The sequence below is a fragment of the Limanda limanda genome, chromosome 14, assembly GCF_963576545.1.
Source record: "Limanda limanda chromosome 14, fLimLim1.1, whole genome shotgun sequence".
Taxonomy (NCBI): Eukaryota; Metazoa; Chordata; class Actinopteri; order Pleuronectiformes; family Pleuronectidae; genus Limanda; species Limanda limanda.
This window is the reverse complement of record NC_083649.1, coordinates 58,210-81,295: the sequence shown is the minus strand read 5'-3', so window position 1 is coordinate 81,295 and position 23,086 is coordinate 58,210. Positions and strand designations below refer to the sequence as shown.

Here is a 23,086-nt window from a genome sequence, read left to right as displayed (position 1 = left end):
AAAACCTTGAAAACAAGTGTGATATACTAAAGGTGAAATAAACACTATGTCCGTTAGACAACAATATAATCTATATGGATACAGTTTATATAGTGTAAAACTTGTACTAGATTCGAAACACCATGGAGAAGCAGTGTGATTATTATTGCAAGCTGTTTTTTTCTTGAGCTATTGGTTTGGTGTATTACTCGGGAGGAGGTTTGTAAGCTATTTAATTCTGTGGCTTTATTATGGAAGGTCGGTGTGTAGTTCCTGTTTTAAGCAGGTTCTCTTGTTTTGAAGGGGAAAATAAACGGAAATAACGTAGAGAACATTATTATCATTTAGACCAAAGACTACAGATTTAAAGTGATGACGTCGTGACACTGCTCACCCGGAAGCAGTCGTCATACCGGAAACAAGTGACCGCGCGCGGAGATTCGATGTTCGAAGCAGCTCGCGCGCCCCAGCTCAGTTTCCGTCCTCGTGCAGAACAGATCGCCACGGATCAATAACCGGATATTAATAACCGGATATCAGATCCACCATGGCGACACCACCCAAGAGGTCCTGCCGTGTTCCCGCCAGCCCGACGCTGAGTGACAGCTTCCGGCGCAAAGAGAAGAAGATCTCCATCGAGGGAAACATCGGTGAGTGACTCCGGTCTGTGTGTGTGTTAGGGTTAGGGAACAGTGTGTATGTGTGTTAAGGAACAGTGTGTGTGTTAGGGTTAGGGAACAGTGTGTGTGTTAGGGTTAGGGAACAGTGTGTGTGTTAGGGTTAGGGAACAGTGTTAAGGTTAGGGAACAGTGTGTGTGTTAGGGAACAGTGTGTGTGTTAGGGTTAGGGAACAGTGTGTGTGTTAGGGTTAGGGAACAGTGTGTGTGTTAGGGTTAGGGAACAGTGTGTGTGTTAGGGAACAGTGTGTGTGTTAGGGTTAGGGAACAGTGTGTGTGTTAGGGAACAGTGTGTGTGTGTTAGGGTTAGGGAACAGTGTTAGGGTTAGGGAACAGTGTGTGTGTTAGGGAACAGTGTGAGGGTTAGGGAACAGTGTGTGTGTTAGGGTTAGGGAACAGTGTGTGTGTTAGGGTTAGGGAACAGTGTGTGGGTTAGGGTTAGGGAACAGTGTGTGTTAGGGTTAGGGAACAGTGTGTGTTAGGGTTAGGGAACAGTGTGTGTGTTAGGGTTGGGGAACAGTGTGTGTGTTAGGGTTGGGGAACAGTGTGTGTGTTAGGGTTAGGGAACAGTGTGTGTTAGGGAACAGTGTGTGTGTTAGGGTTAGGGAACAGTGTGTGGGTTAGGGTGGAACAGTGTGTGGGTTAGGGTTAGGGAACAGTGTGTGTTAGGGTTAGGGAACAGTGTGTGGGTTAGGGAACAGTGTGTGGGTTAGGGTTAGGGAACAGTGTGTGTGTTAGGGAACAGTGTGTGTGTTAGGGTTAGGGAACAGTGTGTGTGCAAGGGTTAGGGAACAGTGTGTGTGTCTGTCTCTCTCTCTCTTAGTCTGTCTTCTCTCTCTCTGTCTGTCTCTCTCTCTTAGTCTGTCTTCCCTCTCTCTGTCTCTCTCTCTCTCTTTGTCTGTCTCTCTCTGTCTCACCTGTCTGTCTGTCTCTCTCTCTCTCTTAGTCTGTCTCTCTCTGTCTCACCTGTCTGTCTCTGTCTCTCTGTCTCCCTCTCTCTCTCTCTCTCTCTTTGTCTGTCTCTCTCTCTGTCTCTGACTCTCTCTGTCTCTCTCTCTGACTCTCTCTGTCTCTCTCTCTTGTCTGTCTCTCTCTCTCTCTCTCTCTTTGTCTGTCTTTCTCTCTGTCTCACCTGTCTCTCTCTCTCTCTCTCTCTCTCTCTCTCTCTCTCTCTCTCTCTCTCTCTCTCTCTCTCTCTCTCTCTCTCTCTCTCTCTCTCTCTGTCTCACCTGTCTGTCTGTGTGGTTTTCAGCTGCAGGAAAGTCTTCGTTTGTGCGTGTCCTCCAGGGGGCGTCAGAGGACTGGGAGGTGATTCCTGAGCCGATTGGAAAATGGTGCAACGTTCAGAACGAGAGCGACGACGTGTCCCAGGTGAGCAGAGTGATGATGCCCCCCCCCTGTCCCTTCACTGTACACTGACATCACTTCCTGTTTCCTGTGTCCAGGAGCTGAGCTCGTCTCAGAAGAGCGGAGGAAACCTTCTGCAGATGTTGTACGATAAACCGAGCCGCTGGTCCTACACCTTCCAGGTGAGCCCCCCCCCCCCAGCCACAATCAACGTAACAATTATAAGAACCATATTAATTATGATAATATTTGAAATAATTGTTAAAGACGTCCCTCTCCACCCGTCTGTCTCTCTCTCCACCCGTCTGTCTCTCTCTCCACCCGTCTGTCTCTCTCCACCTGTCTGTCTCTCTCTCCACCCGTCTGTCTCTCTCTCCACCCGTCTGTCTCTCTCTCCACCTGTCTGTCTCTCTCTCCACCCGTCTGTCTGTCTCTCCACCCGTCTGTCTGTCTCTCCACCCGTCTGTCTGTCTCTCCACCCGTCTGTCTGTCTCTCCACCCGTCTGTCTGTCTCTCCACCCGTCTGTCTGTCTCTCCACCCGTCTGTCTGTCTCTCCACCCGTCTGTCTCTCTCTCCACCTGTCTGTCTCTCCACCCGTCTGTCTGTCTCTCCACCCGTCTGTCTGTCTCTCCACCCGTCTGTCTGTCTCTCCACCCGTCTGTCTCTCTCTCCACCCGTCTGTCTCTCTCTCCACCTGTCTGTCTCTCAGAGTTATGCCTGTCTCAGCAGAGTTCGTTCTCAGCTTCAGTCGCCGTCGATCAAACTTCAACAAAGTGAAAAACCAGTTCAGTTCTACGAGCGCTCCGTCTACTCGGACAGGTAACTGATTACTACAGGAAACTGATGACTACAGGTAACTGATGACTACAGGTAACTGATGACTACAGGTAACTGATGACTACAGGTAACTGATGACTACAGGTAACTGATGACTACAGGTAACTGATTACTACAGGAAACTGATGACTACAGGTAACTGATGACTACAGGTAACTGATGACTACAGGTAACTGATGACTACAGGTAACTGATGACTACAGGTAACTGATGACTACAGGTAACTGATGACTACAGGTAACTGATGACTACAGGTAACTGATGACTACAGGTAACTGATGACTACAGGTAACTGATGACTACAGGTAACTGATTACTACAGGAAACTGATGACTACAGGTAACTGATGACTACAGGTAACTGATTACTACAGGAAACTGATTACTACAGGTAACTGATGACTACAGGTAACTGATGACTACAGGTAACTGATGACTACAGGTAACTGATGACTACAGGTAACTGATGACTACAGGTAACTGATGACTACAGGTAACTGATTACTACAGGTAACTGATGACTACAGGAAACTGATGACTACAGGAAACTGATGACTACAGGAAACTGATGACTACAGGTAACTGATGACTACAGGTAACTGATGACTACAGGTAACTGATGACTACAGGAAACTGATGACTACAGGAAACTGATGACTACAGGAAACTGATGACTACAGGAAACTGATGACTACAGGAAACTGATTACTATAGGTAATGATCATTGCGCACAGGTAATAGATTACTCTGTGTACAGGTACGTGTTTGCATCCAACCTGTTTGAGTGTGGAGACCTGTCGGACACGGAGTGGAGTGTGTATCAGGACTGGCACACCTGGTTACTGAAGCAGTTCACACCTGAGATCCACCTGGACGCCATCATCTACCTGAGAGCACAGCCACAGGTGCTAATGCTAATGCTGATGTTGCTCATCCTTTCATTGCTACTACTATAAGTCTGTATACTTCAGAGCTGTCTTCAGGGTCCTGAGTATTAGTCTGTATATTTCAGCGCTGTCTTCAGGATCCTGAGTATTAGTCTGTATATTTCAGCGCTGTATGCAGAGGTTGCTCCAGCGTGGCCGTGAGGAGGAGGCGGGACTTCCTCTTGAGTATCTGGAGCAGCTTCACTTCAAACACGAGGCGTGGCTTCACCACAGGAGCCTCAGGTAACTCCACGCCAAAGACACGCCTACTCTCACCGTAACAATCACAATCACTGATCAGGTCATTATGTGTGTGTGTGTGTGTGTGTTCAGGTTGGACTTTGACTATCTTAACGATCTTCCTGTTCTGACTCTGGATGTTGACGATGATTTCAAGAATGATCGAATCAAACAGGAAGTCCTCATCGACAAGGTTTATTTCAATTTTGTTGTATATTTTTCTGCTGAAACTGTTTTATTTGTGATTTGTAACTTGTGTGTTTGCTGCTGCAGGTCAGAGACTTCCTCACCACGCTGTAGAATCATCCACCAATCACAGCTCAGGATGGGAGCAGTTCCTGCGTCACATTCACACCAAGTGGTTTTTTAAAAGAACTCGATCAGTTTTCATATTTTTCTTCTGATTTGTACAGATTTATTTTTATATTTTAAAACATTTTAAAGTGTGTGTGTGTTTTCATATATTAGTGTTTGTAGGATAAACCAGTTTTTTTACCGTCAGGTTAGGCTGACTGTCCCCACTTGTGACATCAGACCAGAGTGTGTGTTTGAGTAATCATGACCATGCATTCAGTTGAATAAAGATGTCACACTGGTTTCACTTTTCATTTCATACTTTATTTTAAAAGTTTACAACTACAGTGACAGAATACTACAACACACAGAGTATTACATTACACAGTATTACAGTTAAACAGAGTAATACCTAAACCTACATGTCAGCAGGTTTCCTCACAGACGAGTTCAGCATCAGATCCTCCTCATGGTTCAGGTGAGAGGTGGCGCAGCCGGGGGGGGGGGCAGACACACACAGGAAGTGACCTGTTACCTCAGAGGTCATGTGATCATGTTTACATCACCTGACACGTCGTCAGCCTCTGATCTCCACTAACTCTCTTCACATCTTTGTGTCTTCATCGTGTGTGTCAGCACTTCTTAACCAGAGACATTTGTTTTAGCTTCTTCATGTTTGTGTCCCATGTTAGACGCCCCCCCCCCACACACACACACACACACTCAGTACCATGAAAGTACAACTCTACAGACGGAGGGGTGGAAAATAGTGAATGAAAGTACTTTAATTGTCATAAAATTACCTACATGAAAAGATGTACACTCTAGGGCGACTTTATAGATGACAGCAAGCGCCTCCTTCCAGTTAACCTATTCATGTTTCTGATCAGTTTGGTTTTTGTTCTTTTTTTCTATGATATAAAAACAGAGACTCACTCCCAATTCATCAAGAGTGTTTAAGGGCGGGACCTCGTTACCTCGGCTCTACTCCACGATAATGATGTCCCAGCCTATTTTTATAACTGCTAATATGGAGTAGGTGGGGTTTATGATTCATACTGCAGTCAGCCACCAGGGGACGATACAGATCCAGAAATATATTTATGATCGTTCAGTTACTAAGAGGTTAACTTAGTTTAAACTCAGTTAACAAGTCACCAGAGTTACAACATCTTTTACACACAACGAGACACACAGTTGTTTTCCTTGTTAATGAATATTTGTGTGAACTCTACAGGTTGAACTTCAGATGATTCGATCATTTAAAGAACACTAGACAAGTGTACAATGGACACATGGATACATCTACACGTGTCCTACATGCTTCCAATGGGTGTTGAGGAGAGAGAGAGACATCAAGTCTCTGATTTGTTTTAAGTCCCGGTCACCACCTATTCCAGAAAATCTCTTCTGCACCTTAGCAGTGCACGTGCCCATAACTCTCCTACTGTATATATGGTTGTTTTATATTGTTGTTTAATGTCTGATTGTTATTTATGTACAGTGCACCAACCACATCAAGGCAATTTCCTGTATGTGCAAATATACTTGGCAAATAAAATAATTCAGATTCTGAGATGTGTCCTCTCTGTCCTCTAGGGGGTGCAGTGCCCAGGTGAACCTCCTTGTCCTTGGGCAAGATGCTAAACACCGAATGCCCCCCCCCCCCTATAGAATAACAAAGTGCTGCAATTAGATGCACTGTATGAATGTGTGTGTGAATGGGTGAATGTAAAACTGTACTGTAAAGCGCTTTGAGTCATCAAGACTAGAAAAGCTTTATAAATACAAAACCATTTACCATTTTTTCTCTTAAACTGCAGCTTATTCAAAACGCTGCTGCCCGAGTCCTCAAACAAAGAAAGAATCACAGATTTAAACTCTCAACAATAGTAAGTATAAACAGTTATCTTCATTATAGAAGTTAACACTAGCCACCTAATAAACAACAAATAGCCACATGTGTAGCATTTGGTTATCGGTGTGATTTAGTCACTTACTGATAACAGGAGATATTTTAAATGTGAAAACAGGCAAGACTGATGCATTCAAACTTTTAACGAATAATGCAAATCAGTCACTTACTGCTGTCACGAGTGTCAACTGCTGTGAATCAGTCCTTTGTTATTTCTGACCTGAGAGCGGCGCCGGCACCGGACCCCACAGTCGAGTTCTGCAGGAATACACCGGCCCCTGAAACTGCAGCAGGTCATCCAATTCACTAGGTGGCGCTGTCACAAAAACCATATCGCCTAATTGTGGTCCTGAAACTGCAGCCTCCAGTATTGCAGGAACATATTATTGACCCCAAGTAGACAGCAGCAAAGGGTCTGAGACTGAGTAGTATTCTCTGGTATATCATGTTATAACATAGCGTCAGCTAAATGTAATGTAATGTAATGTAATGTAATGTCATATTACGAACGAGGGGACGCTCAGTGTGTTGTGAACAAGCGTTCCAACACGAGAAGGCGTGGTTATCGCTGGCTCAGCCAATCACGGCAGCTTTTCGAATAAATAGACCAAAAGACAGACAAGATGGACGAGACAAACCCGAAGAATGAGACGGACAGGACGGACAAGACGGTGTCCTCATAGCCTTCATTCCCTTTGGCCTCATGCCTTAAAGATACTGCGACATTTCGATCATTGATGATCAACAACTGGGAGAATCTTGATTGTCTGTTTTTACAGCGTGTGATTGGACGATGGAGACGAGCATGACATGAGGTGAAGACGAAGAAGGACAGAAGGTCGATCGTTCATCTGATCTCGTTAATGTTTCATAAACTGAAGTTATTTTTTATCCCCAAGAGCGAGTCGAGCGGAACCTGAACTCAGTGGAACCCTGTAACCCCGCCTCTTAGCCTGGAAGTGATTATTAACCCTAACCCAATCAACAGGAACTGATCTTATGTAGAACAATGGTTACAAGTACAAACCATAAACATCTATTTACATATCAAAGTTTACAGTATGAAGGAGTAAACAACAACCACAAATAAAAAAAAAAAAAAAATCATTCAATCAGCATGAAGTCCAGTCTGTGGTGCATTGAAGACATTTAGCAAAAAGTTATTTCTTCCATCCATTGACTTTTCAATAATTACACCTGTGAATAAAGTGTTTTTCCGAATCAGGTTATGAATTCAAAAGTCCTGTATAAGTTTGATCAACATCCTCTTCAGAGGACGTTTCCGTTTCTGATCAGACTGAACGAGAACAAGTTCCACAGTCTCGATGTCAAAGGTACGATCAGTTAAGATCCTCACAAATAACCCACAAGAATATGTTTTACTTTCATGTCATTGTTGTGTTTTTCTGATCAACTTATTTATAAATTCTTTGCTGCTTGAGTGAAATCCTTTAATTGAGAGTTGCCTCGTTTCTGAAACAGTGTTTGAATCAAATACTGACGTGTTCAGTTTTGATGGGAACTGCAATATCTACACTTATATTCTTTGACTGCGTCACACAAATCGTTGTTTAGGAGGTGATTATTAACTCCGCCCCTCCAACAGGAAGTTATTGATTATTCAACGTGTTTTCCATGAACCTCAGAATTCTAGCATCATGATGACAGAACGCCATCTGTCCCATCAGGCCTTCTACGCATGTCACCTGCATCTGTGCGTCCAGGTGGTCGTCCCGCTGGCGGCTGCTGCGATCACGCTGAGTCGCTTGTTGACTCAGATTCAGTCGGACAAATTCCGAGACACAAACTCAGCAAGGAGCTGGAACACGAAAACAACCCGAGAGGAAGAGTTTTCAACCAATCCCTGAGCTCTGGTGGAAAGACCTAGAGAGAGAGAGAGAGAGAGAGAGAGAGAGACATTAAGTTCTCCATTAACTGAACACTGAATGAGCTGAGCCAAGAAAAACAAAAAGAGAGAGACAGAGGGTCAATCAGGTTACAAGGTCTCCTCTCGTCCACTGCAGTCACTCATTAATGTCCAGTCATCTGCTTCCTGCTGCTCCATTCGTCCGTCAGTTCTGTTCATCACTCTCTCGGTCGTCCACTTGTCCGTCAGACTGTAAGTACGTTTTCATTCAGTCTTTAATCCTTTAAGAACTTTCAGCAGACTGAGGTCACACACTGGAAACATTTGTAAAGTTTTGAAGGTTTTCAGTCGTCAGGTCACGTTCTACATGTTCTACATTAGAGTTCTTCATGTGAACATGAGAGTTCTTCATGTGAATGTGTGAGTTCTACATGTTCTACATGTGAGTTCTACATGTAGAACATGTGAACATGTGAGTTCTACTTGTTCTACATGTGAACGTGTGAGTTCTACATGTTCTACATGTGAATGTGTGAGTTCTACATGTGAATGTGTGAGTTTTACATGTGAATGTGTGAGTTCTACATGTTCTACATGTGAACATGTGAGTTCTACATGTTCTACTGTGAACATGTGAGTTCTACATGTTCTACTGTGAATGTGTGAGTTCTACATGTGAATGTGTGAGTTCTACTTGTGAATGTGTGAGTTCTACTTGTTCTACATGTGAACTTGTAAGTTCTACATGTGAACCTGTGAGTTCTACATGTAAATGCGTGAGCTCTACATGTTCTACATGTGAACGTGTGAGTTCTACATGTGAATGCGTGAGCTCTACATGTTCTACATGTGAACGTGTGAGTTCTACATGTGAACATGTGAGCTCTACATGTTCTACATGTGAAAGTGTGAGTTCTACATGTGAACATGTGAGTTCTACATGTGAATGCGTGAGCTCTACATGTTCTACATGTGAACGTGTGAGTTCTACATGTGAACATGTGAGTTCTACATGTGAATGCGTGAGCTCTACATGTTCTACATGTGAAAGTGTGAGTTCTACATGTGAATGCGTGAGCTCTACATGTTCTACATGTGAACGTGTGAGTTCTACATGTGAACATGTGAGTTCTACATGTGAATGCGTGAGCTCTACATGTTCTACATGTGAACATGTGAGTTCTACATGTGAATGCGTGAGCTCTACATGTTCTACATGTGAACGTGTGAGTTCTACATGTGAACATGTGAGTTCTACATGTGAATGCGTGAGCTCTATATGTTCTACATGTGAACATGTGAGTTCTACATGTGAATGCGTGAGCTCTACATGTGAATGCGTGAGCTCTACATGTTCTACATGTGAACATGTGAGTTCTACATGTGAATGCGTGAGCTCTACATGTTCTACTTGTGAATGTGTGAGTTCTACATGTGAACGTGTGAGTTCTACATGTGAATGGTGAGCTCTACATGTTCTACATGTGAAAGTGTGAGTTCTACATGTGAACGTGTGAGTTCTACCTGTGAACGTGTGAGTTCTACCTGTTTTACAAGTAGATTTGACAAGATTTGAAATGAATCTTTAACCTTTTTTCTAAATTTTGTTTCCAGGTTTTTTCTGACGTGAAGTGAAGCTCTGAAACATCCATTATTATTATTATCATTTTACAGTTGACGTAAAAATATGAACAAACAGTTTTGAAAAATATTTGAAAAGTTAGTGAAATACAAACGAGAGCGATGGGCTTCGCTGAACTGCTGGACGAGGTAAATGTACTACTAATGTAATCTGATTACTTGTTTGGTTTAGATCTGATTACTGCAGACCAGTAATAATTATCATCAATCACTGATCGGCTGATGAAAAATAACCTGATGTTTCATTTAAAAATCACGCATCAACATTCTGACGTCACAGTGATGTCACCACATTATCAGTCACTGATGACACCATAACAATCACTGATGACATCACAGTATCAGCTCGTCTGTGATGTCAGGAGCGTTCGATTTGCAAGAGCCCAGGTAAAAAACACTTTATCTGGAGTCGATGGCAGACGGGGAAAGTGGTCGACCTCCAACTGGAGGGTCGGGTTTCGATCCCCACCGGCTGCCGTAGTGTCCTTGGGCAACAGACTGAACCCCCCACAGACGTTGAAGGCACTAATTGTAACTCGCTTTGTATAAAGGCGTCTGCTAAATGACATGGAAAGTAATTTACCAACTCTCATCTGTCCGTCTCTCTGTTTTTCTATCTGTCTCCCTCTCTATCTCTCTGTCTCTCTCTGTCTCTCTCTATCTGTCTCCCTCTCTCTGTCTGTCTCTGTCTGTCTCTCTCTCTATCTGTCTCCCTCTCTCTCTGTCTGTCTCTCTCGTTCTCTCTCTCTCTATCTGTCTCCCTCTCTCTCTGTCTCTCTCGTTCTCTCTCTCTCTATCTGTCTCTCTCTATCTGTCTGTCTCTCTCGTTCTCTCTCTCTCTATCTGTCTGTCTCTCTCTGTCTCTCTCTATCTGTCTCCCTCTCTCTCTGTCTGTCTTCCTCTGTCTCTCTCTCTATCTGTCTCCCTCTCTCTCTGTCTGTCTCTCTCGTTCTCTCTCTCTCTATGTGTCTCCCTCTCTCTGTCTGTCTCTCTCTCTGTCTCTCTCCCTCTATCTGTCTCTATCTCTGTCTGTCTCTATTTCTGTGTCTCTCTCTCACTCTCTCTCTGTCTCTCTTTCTGTCTCCCTCTTTCTCTCTGTCTGTCTGTCTCTCTTTCTGTCTCTCTCTATGTCTGTCTCTCTCTCTCTTTCTGTCTCTCTCTCGCTCTCTTTCTGTCTCTCTCTCCCTCTCTGTCTGTCTCTCTCTCTTTCTTTCTTTCTGTCTCTCTCTGTCTGTCTCTCTCTCTTTCTTTCTTTCTTCCTGTCTCTCTCTCTCTTTCTCTCTGTCTGTCTGTCTGTCTGTCTGTCTGTCTGTCTGTCTGTCTGTCTGTCTGTCTGTCTGTCTGTCTGTCTGTCTGTCTGTCTGTCTGTCTGTCTGTCTGTCTGTCTGTCTGTCTGTCTGTCTGTCTGTCTGTCTGTCTCTCTTTCTTTCTCTCTCTCTCTCTCTCTTTGTCTCTCTCTCTGTCTCTATTTCTGTCTCTCTTTCTGTCTCTGTGTCTTTCTGTCTCTCTCTCCCTCTCTGTCTGTCTCTCTCTCTTTCTTTCTCTCTCTCTTTCTCTCTCTCTCTCTGTCTGTCTGTCTGTCTCTCTTTCTGTCTCTCCCTCTACGTATGTTAAGTACAAGAGAGTAGCTGTGGTTGGATTATTCATTGTGCTCTAACTCAACACTGCCCCCATCAGGAAGCTGATGTGACAGTTGTGAGATGAACACGGACCACATGTGTGGTTCAGGTGTGTAACATGTTTACGTGTCCCCCCCCCTCATCGTCGTGGTGAGGTGGGCGGGTTCGGCAGGTACCAGTGGCTCCATGTGACGCTCATCAGTTTACCTGGTTTGTTGATGGCGAGTCAGAACCTGCTCAACAACTTCGTCTCTGGAATCCCCGCCCACCACTGCAACCTGCCGGCCAATCACAGCCTCTCTAACCTGTCTCACTACCAGGTAACCTGTCTCGACACCAAGTCACCTATCTCACCACCAGGTCACCTGAAGGATGTGGTGAATGTGATTGGTTGTTTCAGGTGGACGAGAAGCAGTTGCTCAAGGTTTTCATTCCTCTGGACTCCTCAGGAAATAGACTGGACCGCTGCAGGAGGTAACCTGAACCACTCGCTGACGTGTTTTATCCCCATGTTGTTCACAATAATACGTTTCCCACAATAATACATAACAAGTAGTCGGTTGTAGTTTACAACCGATCGTCACTAACTGAGCAATATATACCATCATATGTGAGGAGGGGAGGCAGCAGCTCGACCTTGAGACAAAGCTAGGTTGGAATATGTCACAAGTTTATTGCTAATTTTAGACATTCAACAAGCTTTTCAAATAAAAGTGTAAACTAAATATTAAAAATTCATTGTGAGATTTTCCACCGGCTGAATGTCGGTAAAGTAGCGATGGACTAAGTGACACGAGAAGTACAACGTGTTTTTTCTTCTACTGATGAGCTCCAGACCGCCGCCGTCTCCAGGTCAGACGCACTTTGAGTTGGGCGTGCTCAGCCGGCGGCTGCAGGGCGAGAACAACCACCTCAATGCTTTTCACTTTTTTGCTGCAGATGAAATGAATATTTGACTGAGAACTTTATTTCCGCTGACAATGAAAGGAAATTAAACGATAGTGTAAAGTGACGAAGTGTAAACACACAGGAGATGAAACTCACATCTGTCTGCCGCCGCCATGTTTTGAGGTCATGTGACCTGGAGACGTTTTGCAGCGCTGGATGAAGTCAGACAAGCATTCTAACTAGCATGCATTGTGTCAGGACCAGCATGCATCATGTTAAGTCGAACGCACCTAACATCATCACCTCCTGTTCCTCCATTGACATCACTTCCTGTTCCTCCTACCTGCTCAGGTATGTGGAGCCGCAGTGGCAACTGTTAGCCGTTAACAACTCAGCTAATGTTAGCCAACTACAGACAGAAGAGTGTGTGGACGGATGGACGTTCGACCGCTCGGAGTTCCTCGCAACCACCGTCTCTGAGGTAACTGACCCGTCTGTCTCTAAGTCCCTGTCTGTCTGAACCTGTCTGTCTCTCTTTCACTGAACATGTCTGTCTCTCTGAACCTGTCTGTCTGAATCTGTCTGTGTCTCAGTGGGACTTGGTGTGTTCGTTGCGTCCTCTGAAGCAGATGATTCAGACCATCTATATGGGCGGAGTTTTGGCCGGAGCCATAATCTTTGGCGGCCTGTCGGACAGGTGGGATATACCTGTGAAAGCATGAACCTGTCTCACGTACCTGTACGTCTGTCAGTTAAAATCTGTCTGTCTCTCTGTCTCTCAGGTTTGGGCGGCGATCTATCCTTATATGGTCATACCTGCAGCTGGGCGTGCTGGGGGGTTTCTCCGCCCTCTCTCCATCATACACCACCTACTGTATTTTTAGATTTCTGAGCGGGATGGCGGTGTCCGGCATCATCCTCAATGGAGTCTCACTGAGTACCTGTCTATCCCTCTACCTGTCTGTCTATCTTCATACTTGTCTACTAATTTTTCTGATGATGTGATCATCGGTGTGTGTCCTTCAGAGGTGGAGTGGATTCCGACCAAAGAGAGAACACTCGTTGGGACACTCACATCATTCTTCTTCACCTTTGGTCAAATGATCTTGGCGGGACTCGCTCATTGGTTGAGAGACTGGAGGAAGCTGCAGGTCGCCACCTCTGCACCATACCTTCTGTTCTTCGCCTACAGTTGGTCAGTGGAGACTTTCTGTTCTCTGATTGGTCAGGTGGTTCTTACATATCTGCTCTCTGATTGGTCAGGTGGTTCTTACACGTCTGCTCTCTGATTGGTCAGGTGGTTCTCAGAGTCAGCCCGTTGGTTGGTTCTGAACCGGCGGTCTGAGGAGGCGTTGAAGAGTTTACACAGAGTCGCTCGAATTAACGGAAAACCAGAGATTATTGACAAGTTAACGCTGGAGGTACCTGTCTGTCTGTCACATGTAACAGATGTGTATTATCCAATGTGTATGATCCACTTAGCAGCTGACATCTGTACCATGTGACCTGCAGGTTCTGCACTCACACATGATCAAAGAGATGGAGTCGAGTCGTTCCACGTTTACAGCGTACGACCTCATGAGAACCAGAACGATGAGACGTATCTCCGTCTGTTTGATGGCCGTCTGGTAAGTCCCCTGACTCAAATGTTCACACGTGCTCTGACCTGTACTCACATGTACTCAACTGACTCACCAGTACTCACCTGTTAATGTACACATCTGTAGTCACATGACTTAACTACAATCACCTGAAATCACTTGACTCACGTGTTCTAACCTGTTCTTAGATGCGCTCACGATACTCGCCAGAAATCACCAGTACTCACCTGTACTCTCAACTGTCTTACCTGTACACACCAGTACTCACCATACTACCTAAACTCACCCGTCTCACCTGTACCTGTACTCAACTGTATGCACCAGTACTCACCCAACGTCCAGGGCACACTGTGTTAAGGATAAATGCGGTGCTTTGTATGCTCACGGGTGAGACAGCTGTATTAATGACCACGCCCACGACCACTGAAATCAAACTCTAATTAACCAATCAGTAAAGAAGAACCAAACCAACTGAGGACCAGCGAGACGGCGAGACCTCTGTCCTGTAGAAGAGCAGCTGGTGTCTCAGCTCTAATCTGTTTCCATTGGTGCAGAAATAAAAACCAACAGGTCCTCTGAACTCACCTGATTCCCTGTGACACCGGACCTCTTCCTTATCTGTCAGCTGTCTGTCTGCCACTTGTCTGTCTTTCAGGTTCGCCACTAGTTTTGCGTACTATGGTTTGGCGATGGACCTGCAGAAGTTTGGGGTGAGTCACCTGACAACTCTGGGGCGTGGTTGGTTACCATGGTAATGTGGGGTTGACAATGTGTTGCAAGTATAAAGATCCCTTCCTCTCCTCCTATTGGCTTGTTATACTGAGCTGCGCCTCCATTGCTTGTTGCTGTTTCAGGTGAATATCTACCTGATGCAAATCATCTTTGCAGCCGTGGATTTTCCCGCCAAGTTGTTTGCTCTGGGCATGCTCAGTTACTTTGGGAGGCGGGTCTCTCAGGCCGTGTGTCTCTTCCTATCGGGCGCCGTCATCTTCGCCAACATTTTTGTCCCCACAGGTGACTAGAACACACACACACACACACACACAGACACACACAAATAATAATAATAATCTTTATTTAAAGAGCACTTTTCAGAACATATGTTATAAAGTGCTTTACAAAGACAGCAGAAAAACAAACAGGACATAAAAATCAGGTTTAGAAGAAAGATCAAATACATTTGTGTATAAATACAAGTGTTGTGTAAGATGCTCAGTAAAAGTTATAAAGAAAGTTAAGACTCAGGTAAAAAAAGGAAAAGCTCTTCTTTAAAAGAGTGTTTTAAGGAGGGACTTCAAAGAGTTCACTGAGTAAGCTGACCTGAACTCTTCAGGCAAGTTTTTCCAGAGCCTCGGGGCCCGGACTGCAAATGCTCTGTCCCCCTTAGCTTTCACCCCGGCCTCCGGGACAGACAAGAGACCTCTGGCCAAGGTTCCAACGTGCTTAGTGGTTCGTATGACTCTGAGTCTCTGTGTCTTTAAAAGTAAGAATGGATTGTATTTTAGAAGTATTTCTCAGGTGATAAAAACTTGACCTGACTCCCAGATTCTAACCCTATTGATAAATAGGGAACCATCAGATAGCAGTATTTGTTTTGCCATGTGCTGGGACCCAATGATAAGAATCTCTGTTTTGTTCGGTTCAGCTGAAGGAAAGTCTGAGGCAGTTAGTGATGGAACTCAGCATGCCCGGGTCAGGGATCCAGACCAGGTTTTCTTAAAAGAGGGTTTACGCACACAGTTTTTAAATAATCAGGGACAAGGCCATTAACAGAGGCTCTTATTGACTCGACTTCCTCAGTAACATAAGTTAAAAAACACTTCACAATCAGCATCGCTTTCAGCTGGGCTACATGGACCTTTTGGGTTCAACAGCTGATCCACAGTTATGAATAAAATGTTGGGATAATGTTGAGTGTAAATAAGTTGTGAAAAGTTGCTTGTTGTCGCTTTGTTAATAAATGTGTTGTATTGTCCCAGTTCATCCTTCATGTTCATGCGCTCTGCCCTCCTACACTCCCGGATGTTTTCATTTACTAATTTCATTATTTATATGTATACACCCACAGACACACAAACACACACACGCACACACGCACACACACACACACACACATATGTATACACACAGACACACAAACACACACACGCACACACGCACACACACGCACTCACATGATTGTCTCTCTATTGTTGCAAGGACACTCATTGACATAATGCATTCTTAACCCTAACTCGAACTTAAGCGTAAACTCCAAACCAAGTCTTAACCCTCAAAAAGACAATTTAATTTGTGAGACCAGACAAAATGTCCTCACAATGATGATATTGAACTAAAATTTGCTTCATAACTATAGATAGACATGTATACACACATTACTCACACAAACCTCATGAGAAGACTGTTTGACCCCCCCACAGACATGCAGGTCCTCAGGACAACCTTTGCGTGTGTTGGTAAAGGTTTAACCTCGGCGTCCTTCACCACCGCCTACCTGTACAGTGGCGAGCTCTACCCCACCGTCATCAGGTGAGACACACAACACCCACCCCTGAGCAAAGCATGGGTCAGAGAGAGGAGCTGCTGGATCCAATCCTGACACTCTGACAACTCACTCTGTGCTTGTGTGTGTGTGTGTGTGTGTGTGTGTGTGTGTGTGTGTGTGTGTGTGTGTGTGTGTGTGTGTGTGTGTGTGTGTGTTTTCAGGCAGACAGGGATGGGTTTGGTCTCCACCATGGCGAGAATCGGCAGCATGGCAGCGCCCGCTGTCCTCCTTCTGGACGAGGTGACATCACAGACACAAATATTGTTTCTTTGAAAATCTCACATCCTGAATCCATCAATCAATAGCTATAACAATAGCTACTAATCTATATTCAATATAAATAATATCGTCTCTGTTGGAAACATATTTATTTTAACGAATTCATTGTCTTCATGTTTTCATATTCAAACAAACTAAAGTCCAATAATCTGAGGGGCCAGTGAGAAACAACCATCCATCAACTGAAGCATTAGTTATTGTTAGCTTAGTGAGTTCTTGTTAGAGACACACTTCTATAGACCTGAGGTCCTTCTACTGACAGCACTGATCACCTCATCTCCCAGGTGTTCCCGGCTCTGCCCAGCGTGGTGTACGGGGGCGCGGCCGTGCTGGCTGGAGGATTCGCTTGTTTCCTTCCAGAGACTCTGAACATCCCGCTGCCTGACACCATCCAGGATGTGGAGGAGAATTGGTAAGCTAATGGCTAACAGTTAGCTTTAGTCTGTTTGATAGCTTTAATAGCTTTAATGCAGTGTTAACTTCTCAGCAACATTCACTTTATTAACATTCCACAATGACATATCCTAAACCAGAATGATGCTAATGCTAACATGTTGCTGTACTAGTTACACTTTGAGATTTGTTAAGCACCCCCTGGATTAATTACTGAATAACTGTTTGTTTTTAAAGGTCTGGAAAATGCCGTGCAACTCGACAGCAAGAGGGCGTGTCCTTACAAGAGGGCATGACCTCTGAAAAGATCACTAAATCCTGTGGGGGCGTGGTCTCAAAGGAGGGTGTGACATTAAAAGAGCGAAAGGAAACAGAAGGGACCGGCCTCAATGCGCTCTGACCAATCAGATGCTGCCACATCAGAGTCAGAACAGGAGTGAAGAGTAGGGAGCACTCTGCTCCTGTAACCATGGAGATGTCAATCTCAGATTATTGCAGTTGTCCCCATGGTTACTGTAGACATCCACAGCTGGTAGGAAACAATGATCCTAGCTAACAACAATAACTACGAGACTCAAAGTTGATGCTGATAATGTTTTCATAATATTTGAACCTTTTTATTAAACTGGTGATGAACGTTAGGGTTCTGATGTTCCCTTTGTGACGTGACAACACAAAGATACTGACGCAGTTGAAACTATTACTACGGCAACGACAAACCTGGACTTTACTTCCTCAGACCAGGACTAGACCCTGACCAATGGATAGAAGGACTGAATCTCAACCAATCACAAAGCTGTAATCATAAAGACGAGCCCGTGATGAAGGAGGACGGTTCAGAGTCAACATGTGATGAGTCAGATGATTGATTATCGATTATTACGTCGCCAGAAAATTGCAATAACATGTCAAAAAAACTATGTAGAAATACTAATACTGATTAATAATCAATAAAATGTGTATTATCAATCTGATTGTTGTTGTTATTCCTTTGGGCTGAAATAAAGTTCATGGTGAAGGTCAGAGGTTCTTTTCATTGTGATGAACACAGACTGTTCTAAAGCTCAGTGGCCTTGACTCTGAGGCATCAGGGACCCAAACCCTGACCCTTACCAGGCGCCAAATTCCATATTATGTTATGGCCCTTTAGCTCCGCCCACAGGCCTCAGAAAATTATGCAAAATGCACCTAAATTACCAACGCGCCACGCTCGATTTTTTGACACCAAGCTCGCCCGGATCCGACGACGAAAGTGCAAAATCCCATTTTTCACAAACACCAGGTGGCGCATGGAACAAATATCCATTCTGTGGAATGCTTCCAAAAGACGCACTTCCAAGTCCAGACTGTCCATAATCTGGAAGCTGCCCCAAGTCTAATTTCTTCCAAATTATGGACAACTAGCGAGAATATGGAATGCTTCCAAGTTACGTAATAACAGGCGAGAATATGGAATGCTTCCAAGTTACGTACTAATAAGCGAGAATATGGAATGCTTCCAAGTTACATACTAATAAGCGAGAATATGGAATGCTTCCAAAAGACGCACTTCCAAGTCCGGACTGTCCATAATCTGGAAGCTGCCCCAAGTCTAACCAATTCCACTGGCGGGAATGTGGAATGTGGAATCTTCCGTAATCTGGAAGCTGCCCCAAGTCTAATCTCTTCCAAATTATGGACAACTAGCGAGAATATGGAATGCTTCCAAAGTCTGTACTTCATAATTTGGAAGTACCGATTTTGGAAGCATCCATAATCTGGAAGCTGCCCCAAGTCTAACCTTTTCACTGGCGAGAATGTGGAATGGCGGAGCCTTCTAGATCCTGGAAGCTACCGCAAGTATAGCTACGAGGCGGCAATAATGACCAGCAAAGGACTTTTGCAAAAATTTTATTGCTTTAGAACACGCAAGGTTGATTCAACTTTTCCTGTGCTAAAAACCTCTGTCGTCAAAAACAGTAAAAGACCTCACGGCAATCCATCGAACATACCTATGATAGAACACAACAGTGACTACATCTACGTCCAGTGGAGGTACCAGAGCGTCTGGATTCAGGCGCCTGACCCTCAAGTCTGTTCGGCAGCACAACCAACACTTTTTTCCTGTGGACATTCCCCGGTGGTGTAGGTTGGTGGGGGGAGAAGGAGCTGCCGCGACGGGGGGGATGGAGGAGTCGAGGGGTTGGACAGTAGGGTAGGAAGGGTGGTTGGAAGTGGTGTGGATTGGGGGAGGGTGGGGGGGCCGGTGGTGTAGGTTCATCATCAGGCAGAGTTAGGACTCCCCGCTTCATCCACTAGGTGGGCAGGCCGAACCATTCAAAATCAACACCACTCGACGATAGGGCTCTGGATTCAATCAGTGTTAATTTTGGGTGGGATTTTAATTCTAGTTTTAACGACTGTTTTTAAAATGTGTCATTTCTGTTGGCATTAATTATGCATTCGTTTTTTGTCTGATTTTTTAATTGGTTAAAAACCCAAAGAGATAATTTTGGGTTTTATAGTATAGATTGCAAAAACAAAAGTTATAAACAGACCAAAAAAGACCAAAATTCGGTTGTGCGCACCACGAGGTATTCGGGCCATTCCCGCATCCACCTGAGGGTCGCATCGAACAGGGAAACCAGCATGTTCCTTCGGTTGTCCTCGGACTCTGTTTCCGGCATGACCACGGCATTCTCCTCGGGCTGGAGTCCCGACGGGCACCCATGGTTCTCTTCTGACCGGAGTTCCAGCATGGGCATCGGGATCTCCTCAGTAACATACTGTTTAGTAGAGAGAATCTGCAGTTGTCAATTCCAATATCAAAAGTAATTTTAGATAGAAAAATGGGGGGGAAAAATGAATGGGATTAGGTGAGAATGTGGAAGCACGCGGTCTGCTTCCAGATTCCTATCTATTGCACGAGCATTAGCTCGCTAATTAGCATCGTTTCGAACGCTGGCAAAAGTCAAAGCCAAACAAATCTGTCTCTCTCTCCACCTGTCTGTCTCTCTCTCCACCTGTCTGCCTCTCTCCCCACCTGTCTGTCTCTTTTCCCACCTGTCTGTCGCTCTCTCCACCCGACTGTCTCTCTCCCCACCTGTCTGTCTCTCTCTCCATCGTCTGTCTCTCTCTCCATCGTCTGTCTCTCTCTTCATCGTCTGTCTCTCTCTCCATCGTCTGTCTCTCTCTCCACCTGTCTGTCTTTCTCTCCACCCGACTCTCTCTCTCCCCACCTGTCTGTCTCTCTCTCCATCGTCTGTCTCTCTCTCCATCGTCTGTCTCTCTCTCCACCTGTCTGTCTCTCTCTCCATCCCTCTGTCTCTCTCTCCACCTGTCTGTCTCTCTCTCCATCCCTCTGTCTCTCTCTCCACCTGTCTGTCTCTCTCTCCACCTGTCTGTCTCTCTCTCCACCTGTCTGTCTCTCTCTCCACCTGTCTGTCTCTCTCCCCACCTGTCTGTCTCTCTCCACCTCTCTGTCTCTCTCTCCACCTGTCTGTCTCTCTCTCCACCTGTCTGTCTCTCTCTCCACCCGACTGTCTCTCTCCCCACCTGTCTGTCTCTCTCTCCATCGTCTGTCTCTCTCTCCACCTGTCTGTCTCTCTCTCCATCTGTCTGTTTCTCAGAGTTATGCCTGTCTCAGCAGAGTTCGTTCTCAGCTTCAGTCGCCGTCGATCAAACTTCAACAAAGTGAAAAACCAGTTCGTTTCTACGAGTGCTCCGTCTACTCGGACAGGTAACTGATTACTACAGGTAACTGATGACTACAGGTAACTGATTACTACAGGAAACTGATTATTACAGGTCACTGATGACTACAGGTAACTGATGACTACAGGTCACTGATGACTACAGGTAACTGATTACTACAGGTAACTGATGACTACAGGAAACTGATTACTACAGGTAACTGATGACTACAGGTAACTGATGACTACAGGTAACTGATTACTACAGGTAACTGATGACTACAGGTAACTGATTACTACAGGTAACTGATGACTACAGGTAACTGATTACTACAGGTAACTGATGACTACAGGAAACGGATTACTATAGGTAATGATCATTGCGCACAGGTAATAGATTACTCTGTGTACAGGTACGTGTTTGCATCCAACCTGTTTGAGTGTGGAGACCTGTCGGACACGGAGTGGAGTGTGTATCAGGACTGGCACACCTGGTTACTGAAGCAGTTCACACCTGAGATCCACCTGGACGCCATCATCTACCTGAGAGCACAGCCACAGGTGCTAATGCTAATGCTGATGTTGCTCATCCTTTCATTGCTACTACTATAAGTCTGTATACTTCAGAGCTGTCTTCAGGGTCCTGAGTATTAGTCTGTATATTTCAGCGCTGTCTTCAGGGTCCTGAGTATTAGTCTGTATATTTCAGCGCTGTCTTCAGGGTCCTGAGTATTAGTCTGTATATTTCAGCGCTGTCTTCAGGGTCCTGAGTATTAGTCTGTATATTTCAGCGCTGTCTTCAGGATCCTGACTATTAGTCTGTATATTTCAGCACTGTCTTCAGAATCCTGAGTATTAGTCTGTATATTTCAGCGCTGTCTTCAGGATCCTGAGTATTAGTCTTTATATTTCAGTGCTGTATGCAGAGGTTGCTCCAGCGCGGCCGTGAGGAGGAGGCGGGACTTCCTCTTGAGTATCTGGAACACGAGGCGTGGCTTCACCACAGGAGCCTCAGGTAACTCCACGCCAAAGACACGCCTACTCTCACCGTAACAATCACTGATCAGGTCATTGATCGTGTGTGTGTGTGTGTGTGTGTGTGTGTGTGTGTGTGTGTGTGTGTGTGTGTGAGTGTGTGTGTGTGTGTGTGTGTGTGTGTGTGTGTGTGTGTGTGTGTGAGTGTGTGTGTGTGTGTGTGTGTGTGTGTGTGTGTGTGTGTGTGTGTGTGTGTGTGTGTGTGTGTGTGTGTGTGTGTGCTCAGGTTGGACTTTGACTATCTGAACCATCTTCCTGTTCTGACTCTGGATGTTGATGACGATTTCAAGAATAATCGAATCAAACAGGAAGTCCTCATCGACAAGGTTTATTTCAATTTTGTTGTATATTTTTCTGCTGAAACTGTTTTATTTGTGATTTGTAACTTGTGTGTTTGCTGCTGCAGGTCAGAGACTTCCTCACCACGCTGTAGAATCATCCACCAATCACAGCTCAGGATGGGAGTTGAATACAGTTGAATAAAGATGTCACACTGGTTTCACTTTTCATTTCATACTTTATTTTAAAAGTTTACAACTACAGTGACAGAATACTACAACACACAGAGTATTACATTACACAGTATTACAGTAAAACAGAGTAATACCTAAACCTACATGTCAGCAGGTTTCCTCAGAGACCCGTTCAGCATCAGATCCTCCTCATGGTTCAGGTGAGAGGTGGCGCAGCCGGGGGGGGGGGGGCAGACACACACAGGAAGTTACCTGTTACCTCAGAGGTCATGTGATCATGTTTACATCACCTGACACGTCAGCTCTGATCTCCACTTACTCTCTTCACATCTTTGTGTCTTCATCGTGTGTGTCAGCACTTCTTAACCAGAGACATTTGTTTTAGCTTCTTCATGTTTGTGTCCCATGTTAGACGCCCCCCCCCCACACACACACACACACACACTCAGTACCATGAAAGTACAACTCTACAGACGGAGGGGTGGAAAATAGTGAATGAAAGTACTTTAATTGTCATAAAATTACCTACATGAAAAGATGTACACTTTAGGGCGACTTTATAGATGACAGCAAGCGCCTCCTTCCAGTTAACCTATTCATGTTTCTGATCAGTTTGGTTTTTGTTCTTTTTTTCTATGATATAAAAACAGAGACTGACTCCCAATTCATCAAGAGTGTTTAAGGGCGGGACCTCGTTACCTCGGCTCTACTCCACGATAATGATGTCCCAGCCTATTTTTATAACTGCTAATATGGAGTAGGTGGGGTTTATGATTTATACTGCAGTCAGCCACCAGGGGACGATACAGATCCAGAAATATATTTATGATCTGTTCAGTTACTAAGAGGTTAACTTAGT

The 23,086-nt window shown here is 44.8% G+C and overlaps 3 protein-coding genes across 3 annotated transcripts; all 3 read left to right on the top strand.

The window, feature by feature from the left end:
• Positions 1–405: 405 nt before the first annotated feature.
• Positions 406–4,607, top strand: LOC133019551 (deoxycytidine kinase 2-like). The gene is made up of 8 exons (XM_061086075.1): positions 406–629; positions 1,909–2,027; positions 2,102–2,185; positions 2,714–2,823; positions 3,598–3,745; positions 3,894–4,009; positions 4,100–4,199; positions 4,280–4,607. Exons 1-8 carry the CDS (start codon positions 527–529, stop codon positions 4,304–4,306), a joined length of 807 nt encoding a protein of 268 aa, XP_060942058.1. The 5' UTR covers positions 406–526; the 3' UTR covers positions 4,307–4,607.
• Positions 4,608–9,825: 5,218 nt separating this feature from the next.
• oatx (organic anion transporter X) lies at positions 9,826–17,960 on the top strand. The gene is made up of 15 exons (XM_061086239.1): positions 9,826–9,852; positions 11,498–11,662; positions 11,743–11,816; positions 12,582–12,711; positions 12,824–12,927; positions 13,013–13,167; positions 13,257–13,425; positions 13,528–13,651; positions 13,743–13,858; positions 14,487–14,541; positions 14,686–14,845; positions 16,252–16,360; positions 16,538–16,616; positions 16,940–17,067; positions 17,286–17,960. The coding sequence occupies exons 1-15, from the start codon at positions 9,826–9,828 to the stop codon at positions 17,446–17,448; spliced, it is 1,758 nt and encodes a 585-aa protein (XP_060942222.1). The 3' UTR covers positions 17,449–17,960.
• Positions 17,555–22,216, top strand: LOC133019679 (deoxycytidine kinase 2-like). The gene is made up of 7 exons (XM_061086238.1): positions 17,555–17,580; positions 19,622–19,805; positions 20,657–20,766; positions 21,133–21,280; positions 21,634–21,734; positions 21,981–22,080; positions 22,161–22,216. The coding sequence occupies exons 1-7, from the start codon at positions 17,555–17,557 to the stop codon at positions 22,185–22,187; spliced, it is 696 nt and encodes a 231-aa protein (XP_060942221.1). The 3' UTR covers positions 22,188–22,216.
• Positions 22,217–23,086: the final 870 nt, after the last annotated feature.

Excerpts from the sequence above, each read along its gene's own strand:
- LOC133019551 (XM_061086075.1), top strand. The coding sequence starts at position 527 with ATGGCGACACCACCCAAGAGGTCCTGCCGTGTTCCCGCCAGCCCGACG. Across the intron at positions 630-1,908 it reads CTCCATCGAGGGAAACATCG|CTGCAGGAAAGTCTTCGTTT; the intron begins GTGAGTGACTCC and ends TGTGGTTTTCAG. Across the intron at positions 2,028-2,101 it reads AGAGCGACGACGTGTCCCAG|GAGCTGAGCTCGTCTCAGAA; the intron begins GTGAGCAGAGTG and ends TCCTGTGTCCAG.
- LOC133019679 (XM_061086238.1), top strand. The coding sequence starts at position 17,555 with ATGGTTACTGTAGACATCCACAGCTG. Across the intron at positions 21,281-21,633 it reads ACCTGAGAGCACAGCCACAG|TGCTGTATGCAGAGGTTGCT; the intron begins GTGCTAATGCTA and ends TTTATATTTCAG. Across the intron at positions 21,735-21,980 it reads CTTCACCACAGGAGCCTCAG|GTTGGACTTTGACTATCTGA; the intron begins GTAACTCCACGC and ends GTGTGTGCTCAG.
- oatx (XM_061086239.1), top strand. The coding sequence starts at position 9,826 with ATGGGCTTCGCTGAACTGCTGGACGAG. Across the intron at positions 13,426-13,527 it reads CTGTTCTTCGCCTACAGTTG|GTGGTTCTCAGAGTCAGCCC; the intron begins GTCAGTGGAGAC and ends CTGATTGGTCAG. Across the intron at positions 16,361-16,537 it reads CTCTACCCCACCGTCATCAG|GCAGACAGGGATGGGTTTGG; the intron begins GTGAGACACACA and ends GTGTGTTTTCAG.